Genomic DNA, 7228 nt, shown 5'->3' with positions numbered 1-7228 from the left:
CTTCCTCGCCGCGGAGGTGCGCGCGGCGCCTTGAGTTCCCCTGCGCGGGCCGGGCGTGCGTTCTACGGAGGAAACCTTAGCTGGGAGGCAGCTTGAACCCGGGGTCCTCAGATCCTCTCAGGGGCTGCAAGGTTCTGGAGCCCCGGACGCCCGCAGGCTGCAGGCTGGGTCAGAGAGGTCGGGACGCCGCTGATTTGGGGGTTTGGGGAGGGCTCACCTCCTCGTTCTCCCCGACTGCTGTCCCTTCCGGAGGAGGATAGGATGTCCCGGTCGTGCCTCAGTTTCCTCACTGGTGCAACGCGGAGTACAGCACCCTCTGAGAGCCCCTGGGCCGGACAGGTCGGGGAGTGGACTCTCTGGGGGCCGGGGGCCCGGGCCCCTGGGGCCGCGCTGCTTGGCATGGCAAACAGAACCGGCTTGGGCCCCTGTCACCGAGGGGACTCGGAGGGAGCTGTCGCCTGGAAGAGTCGCAGCGGTCGCCATGCCCTCCTCTAGCGGATGCGGGTCCTGATGGCGCTGGAATCAAACATGAATTCCCAGAGAATCCCAAACAGGCGTTTGAACCACATCTCGCACACACAGTTCAACACAGCACTGTTTACAATGAGCTGGAGGTGGCCACAGGCAAGTACCTGTCAGCAGAAGAACAGGTAAGTACACAAGCGCCGTACACAGTGGAATATTACTGAGCCGCGAAAAGGAACACAATGACCCAGGCTACCACGGGGCTGATACTTGAAGCCACCCTCATGAGGCTGTGTGAGCCCACTGTTTTGGTGTTCTTTTTGAATTTTAATTTATTTTATTAGGGAACTGATACATGTCCATAGCTCATCTTGATCATCGATAAGAACTTTCCAGACCAGAACTGGAAAAGCCAGAGACAGGAAGTAGATTGGTGCCTGCCAGGAGGCTGGGGAGGGGACAGGGACAAGTCTGCTATGAGGGGTGGGAAACGCGCCAGAAGCAGAGGTGAAGTGGTAGTTGTACAACCTTGCGTGGTTTTGTTTATGATTTTTCTGTTTATTGAGACAGGGTCTCATGTGGCCCAGGCTGGCTTTGAACTCGCAGATCCTCCTGCCTCAGCCTCCTGAGTGCTGAGATACCAGGCGTGCACCACCATACCTGGCTGGTGCTTATGGTATAGACAGCTAAGTTAGGTAAACATATTCTAGGCAGTCAGGTGGGGCTGGGCCCCGGAAGAAGTCAGTGCAGAAGATAACACTTTACAGCTGTGGGTGGACGCGCAGCCGTGAAAGGCCGGGCCTCAAGACAGACGAAATGGCTACACCTGCTTCCCCAGCGAGAGACAGTGATTGGTAAATAGGTGTCGGTCACCTGGGTGGGGGCCAGGCCCCCCTTCCAGGAGAGGCCGAGTTCTTTCTGTGCACGTGACCTGCTTCCCCCAGTGTGACCGGTGCGGCTGTGCTTGTAATCTTATTGGGCGGCCATAGGTTTGTCCCACATCCTGACTTCGCTCTATAAAACTCCTTCGAGCGGCGGGCTCATGGGTAGCCCACTTTCCTGCCTGTCTTGGAAGCTGTCTTTCCCTCAGTAAGTATTTGCTACTCTTTTTGTTCCGAAAAGCCATTCTTGGATTTTCGAGAACAGGAGCTCGGTGTACCTGACATCCAGCAGGTTGGGAGATAGAACATTTCCCCTGTATCACCCCTAGGTCCCCCGAGCGTGCCTGTGACCTTCCCAAGGGCGCCTTTCAACGGTTCATTTCCTGTTAATGTGAATTTCACCTTAAACAAACCCTGACTGGGCAGGGACTCCGCTGATTGGCTGCTCTGTGCCAGAGCTGGGGCTTTGGGGTGCCCAGGCGCGGTGGGGGGGATCATTCCCGAAGGAGGGGCGGGTTCAATGGGCCCCGCCTCCTGAGATAGGAGTTTGCTCCCCCTGGGGGCCTGGAGGCCACCCCCGCCAGGAGCAAACAACCAGCCTGGCCTCACAAAGGTCCCTGCTTTGGGCAAACCAAAGCCTCCAGGAGGTGCAGGACCCGCCCTGGAGGAGATAGCAGGTGCCCGGAGGTGGCAGGACCGGAGGGCACCCTGGGGCGACTGCCACGTTGGCCACACGTGTGCGCCACGGCCTGGGGGAGGGGACCTTGCTCTGGGCTCTGAATATCTCTCTGTCCCCATGTGGGGCGGCCACTCCCTTCCTGAGGCCACAGAGCAGGAAGCTGGGGGCCCTGGGCGGCCACGGGCTCTGGGGCTTCACCTCAAGAGCTGAGGCCCCTGGGGGGGGGGAAGCAGGGCCTCCCAGGGCAGCCAAGTCATAGCCCCAAGTCCCTGCTGTTCACTCAGGAAAGCACAAGCGCATGAAGTGTCCCTGTTTGACCCGGGAATGTGTAATCACCATTCCTATACCGGGCATTGAATTGACCATGAGCTTGCTGGGAGCCAAGGACATTCCCCAAACCTCTCCTAATCCAGGGTTTCCCTCATTTTGTAGGTGCAGAATCTGAAGAGAGAGAGAGGGGGGACTAGAGAGCCCAGAGGGAGATACCAGGGTTTTTCTGAGAGTGAGGAAAAGGATGTAGCATTGTAAATGGGGTTGTGAGGTATGAGTAGGAGTTTGCAAGATGAGGCAAGGTGTCTTCCTTCTGAGACAGGACAGGAAACACAGGTAAAAAGGAGACAAGGAAAACAGTTATTTTGAAAGTTGTATTTTTAAGACTATGACTTCAGAATGCAAAGTTACCCAAGGTTACCTGTCTGTATTCCCTAGGTTGGTTTGTGCTTTCTTTTCATCATCTAGGCTTACCTCTCTAAAGTTACCCAAAGTCCATAAGCTAGGCCAAACATCTTGGATCATTGATCTTTAAAAAGAAACATGAAGCCCGGGCATGGTGGCGCACGCCTGTAATCCCAGCACTTGGAGGCTGAGGCAGGAGGATCGCTGGGAGTTCAAGACCAACATAGGCTTCATAGTTCCAGGGCAGTCTCAGTCTCAACTACATAGTGAGACCCTGTCTCAAAAAACCCAAAACCAAAAACAACAACAAAAAACCCAAAACCAAAACCAAAAAGCCAAAAAACCCAAAAAAGAAAGAAACACGAGACCTGCTGGCCTCCAGGGCTCAAGTCCCGCAATTTTCCCATGAGCCTCTGGGCCAGTAGGCCCCAACACAGCCAATTTCCCATGGGCCCCTGGCCTGCAGGGTCCCACCCGGCTGCCTCCGCAAGGTCTACTGGTCCTTTAGGCCCAGGTCACGTTGCTTTCCCCTTGTCAGCTGGTGGGCATCTGGGCTCTTCTCCAGCAGGCCCGACAGCTACCACCCCAGCTCCTTTTGTGAGGCAGGGACCCTGGTCTAAACCCAGTTTCGTTTCCAAGGATGGACGGCCCTGTAGGCAAGAGTGTGGTCTTCTCCTAGGGTGGGGAACCTCCGCAGCACAAACCCAGCTGCTTTCTTCAGACCAGGGGCGCCAGGGGCTGCAATGCACCCAGATGGGACATTACCCCTCTATACACCGCCTGCCTTCCACAGCCACTTGTTTTCCGGACACTGTGGTTCTGGTCTCTTTAGGTAAGAGGGGAGCTACAGAGCTACTGCCTGAAGACCGCAGCTGGGACTCAAGTTCAGAAGCGCCATCTTTTCCCTCTCCGTTTTTTTTTGGGGGGACAGGGTCTCACTACGTAGTTGAGACTGACCTGGAACTCGCTATGTAGCCCAGGCTGGTCTCGAACTCACAGTGATCCTTCTGCCTCAGCCTCCGGAGTGCTGGGATGACAGGCATGCGCCACCACGCCTGGCTGCCCTCTGCTTTTTTCTTGACTGAGGGCGAAATGTTATTTGTGGGACATGTAGACTGCGAGAGATTGGGGGAAAACTCGCCTCGAGAGAATGGAACTTGGGCCTCCAGAAGCCTGTGGTGCTGCTGTCCCAGAGCTTTCTGCCCTTTGTTTCTTACCAGTTTCTCAAATTGTCCTGTGGCCTTTTCCTCAGGGACACATTGGCCCCGTCCTGGCTTCTGCATAAGCCCTGCTCCCCATGGACGATCCGGCCACACTGTTTCAGTGGCTGTGACCCGGGCAGCTCGGACCTGGTCACTTACGACCAGGCCTTTCCCTGGAGGCTCGCACAGAGCCAGGAGGTGGCCAACCACGTCAGCACCACCAAGTAAAGGTCTCCCGGACTTACAGCGGCCGCGGTGAAGCTCCTCTGAGCCCTGACTCCCTCTCCACTGGTGATCGAGATCAAAGAACCCCAGGAACCCCAGGCTTTGGACTGGCGTGGGTGGGAAGGAGTCTGGGCTGGCGAGAAGGGAGAAATCGCTGTGTCTTTTGCCCCGAGGTGAAGGGTGGTTGGTGTTTTTCCTGCATTGTATCTTTTCTTACTGTTTCTTTCATACGTGGGGTGGTGGTGGGGGAACAGACCTGCCTTTCTTTGCAAACCTTGCAAGCTCTCCCCGCCTGTGGCTGGGCCACTACTTTTCTCCTGTGAACCAAGCCCACCGGCTTTCCACAGATGCACGACCTCCGCCGACTTCCACTGCCGAAACACAGCGACCTCCAGCGGGCGCCTGAGGCTCCCTGAGCCCCCCAGGGTTCTGTGCCGAGTCAACGGGCCTGCGAGCTGCCTGCGAGCTGCCGTGTGCGCAGGGTGAGCCTGGGGTCCCCACACCCACTTTAGGGACCTCCTGGGACCCCTGGAGCGGAAACATTTCCATCCCCATTCTCACAGTGTAGCCCAGGCTGGCTTTGAATTCACCCCCGATCCTCCTGCCTCAGCCTCCCAGTCGGCTGGGAGACAGGTGTCCCCCACCATGCTCACTTTACAAATGGAACTTTAAAAGGGAGGTGTTTTTTTTTTTTTTCCTTTTAAGGATAAGCAAGGTCTCCAAGCTTCCTCCTGCTGAGCACAGAGTCAGCCCTGAAGGGGTAGATATGCAGGTGCTGGGCCCCTGAGCCTTACTTCCTTTATGCAAGAAAGGTGTGCTGGGGCTGGGGATTTAGCTCAGCGGTTCTGACGCCTCCCTCGCAAGTGCAAGGTCCCGAGTTCGATCCCGATCCCCGGTACCAACGCAAGGAGACCTGCACAGCCTCTCCCAGCCTCTCCCAGTCTCTCACCACGAACGACTCCACCCACCAGACTGGGGCCCTCCATTCCGCGGAGCTACCATTGAATAAACCCCTGCCCCCCTTTTCCCAAATTAACGACCTCCTCCTCTGATCTGGCCAGCAAATTTGTGTGAGTGGCCAGAATTGGAGACGGAAGCCTGTAGCTCTCCAGCCACGCCCACTTCCGGACCCGGAGGTCCCGGATCCACCCTCCGTGAGGGCCCCAGGGTCCCACACACTTCCCAGCCTCCTGGGAGAGGAGACAGGCGCAGGGCACAGGCACACTCCATCTCGAAACACCAAAAAAAGAAAAACCAAAACCAGACAGGGAAATTTAAAAAATTCTACTTTTAAGAAAAACTGCAGTTAAGGACACAAAAGTTACTCGAGCCCAGTTCAAATTTTTCCCCTCTTTCCTCCAGACACAATAAGCCAGGGCCGTTCCCTTTCCCCTGCAAACCGGCCATTTCCACCTGGGAATCGGACTTACCCTCAAGGAGCAGGGCTCTTAGGGGGCCGCCTCCTCAGGAAAATGGTTTGCGTGGACAGCACACATCTTAGGTCCCTCTGGCCTCGAACGCATGGCGATCCTCCTGCCTCAGCCTCCCAAGCGCTGGGATGACAGGTATGCGCCACCACGCCAGCCTCTCACGACCCCTTGTACGAAGCCCCTCTTTACGAAGCCTTTCCTGCCGAGTCCTTTCCGGCTCCCTCCCCCTGCGCCGGGGCAACGTTTGTGTTCCTAGGCCCCGCCCCCTAGCGGTGTTGCCAAAGGACACACCCTGATGCAGGACAAGGTTTCCTTTTTTATTTTGTTAGAAAATAAAGTGTGTGAAGAACATTAAAAGGCCAGGACCTGGGTGGAGTTGGCGTGAGGAGGAGGAGGGGGAGGAGCCAACTCCGTTCAGCCAGGCCTGAGGGCAGGCGGCTCCTCTCCCATCAGGCCTGGGGGTCAGCAGGGACCGCCGTCTGGTCGAGCACCGGGGTTCAGTGCGGAGCTGGGGCGACGCTCAGCAGCTCACGAGGTACATCCCTGGGGGCGGCGAGCCAGTGAGGGCGCCCCAGTCTTCCTCTCCCAGGGCCTGGGGCTGGGGCTGTCCCTTCTGTCTTGACTCTGCCCTGGGGGGCTCTCATGGCCCTGTACCCCATCTTAGCCTCCCCCCCAGTTCTTCCCCGCCACTCTGGTAGAAGCAGGCTGGGTCTCTTGCGGTCCTGGGGCTCCCGGGAGGGTGGGGTACCTGTGGCGAACCTCCTCTTCACCAGGGACATGCGGTAGCCGCCGCCCACCAGCTCCACGTCGACGCCCGACAGAGTGGCTCCTTCACTCGTGAACTGTGCGGCTACGGGGCTGGGGGTGCTGGGCCCGGACAGCGGCTCCCAGCTGGCGGAGAGGCGGCCGGAGCCTAGGGAGGCCGGAGTCAGGTGTGCCCAGCCTGGCCCAGGCACGATCTGCTGCCACCCTGGGGCTTGTGGCCTTTGTGTGCCCCCACCAACTCCTCCTGGTATGTACTTTCTCTTCTGGCCCCACCAAGCGGTGTGTGGGTTCCCAAGCAGTTCTGCCGCAGGGCCTTTGCACCTGCCTGTCCTCTGCCCCATCAGATGCTGTCTCCTCCCAAATGTTTTTTAACTGAGCCTTGAAACCTAGGGCCTTGCCCACGCCCAGCCAGCGCTGTACCCCTGAGCCACATTACAGCCGCTGCCACCACCGCCGCCTTTTTTTCATTTCGAAGCAGGGTCTTCCTGAGTTGCCCAAGCTGGGCTTGAATTTGGGATCCTCCCGCCTCAGCCTCTGGATTATGGATCGACGACCAGCCTCCCAGATTTTTCATGCTAACCCTCCCCTCCCAGCACACCCCCAGTTCTCCAGTTTTCACAAGCACCCTGCAGCCGACTCCCTCCCCCACAGCTCACCCCCTGCCTCCGACACATCCGGGAGCTTCCACACGAAACGTTTTTCCTCCAGGCTCCTGGCCACAAGGGGAGCTTGGTCAGAGGGTGCCGAACCCCACCACCCCAGTTCACAGCCCGGCCTGTTTCGCCACGGGCAAGAGGGCTTGGGGTGCGCACGGGCAGCGCTGGCGCCCTCACCAGGTGGCAGCCGGCTGTAGGCGCACGTTGGTGACGGGCTCGCCCACGGGCAGCAGGATCTGGACGTTGGAGA

The 7228-nt window shown here is 58.0% G+C and overlaps 2 protein-coding genes across 2 annotated transcripts in view; both read right to left on the bottom strand.

The window, feature by feature from the left end:
• Positions 1-5636, bottom strand: part of B3gnt3 (UDP-GlcNAc:betaGal beta-1,3-N-acetylglucosaminyltransferase 3) — a 15592-nt gene extending 9956 nt beyond the window's left edge. Inside the window, 2 exon segments of the mRNA XM_033759388.1 lie at positions 218-516; positions 5558-5636. Of these exon segments, the coding sequence (XP_033615279.1) occupies positions 218-401 (184 nt within the window). The 5' untranslated portion in view covers positions 402-516; positions 5558-5636.
• Positions 5637-5877: 241 nt separating this feature from the next.
• Fcho1 (FCH and mu domain containing endocytic adaptor 1) overlaps positions 5878-7228 on the bottom strand; it is a 15765-nt gene continuing 14414 nt past the window's right edge. Inside the window, exons 24-27 of the mRNA XM_033759387.1 lie at positions 7156-7226; positions 6979-7034; positions 6306-6470; positions 5878-6100 (exon numbers count right to left, since the gene is read on the bottom strand). Of these exons, the coding sequence (XP_033615278.1) occupies positions 6078-6100; positions 6306-6470; positions 6979-7034; positions 7156-7226 (315 nt within the window). The 3' untranslated portion in view covers positions 5878-6077. The remainder of the gene's footprint in view (positions 6101-6305; positions 6471-6978; positions 7035-7155; positions 7227-7228) is intronic.

This window comes from Fukomys damarensis, unplaced genomic scaffold (genome assembly GCF_012274545.1).
Source record: "Fukomys damarensis isolate Sample0158 unplaced genomic scaffold, DMR_v1.0_HiC HiC_scaffold_37, whole genome shotgun sequence".
Lineage (NCBI taxonomy): Eukaryota > Metazoa > Chordata > Mammalia > Rodentia > Bathyergidae > Fukomys > Fukomys damarensis.
The sequence above is the reverse complement of the archived record's forward strand: the minus strand, read 5'-3'. Positions and strand labels throughout refer to the sequence as shown.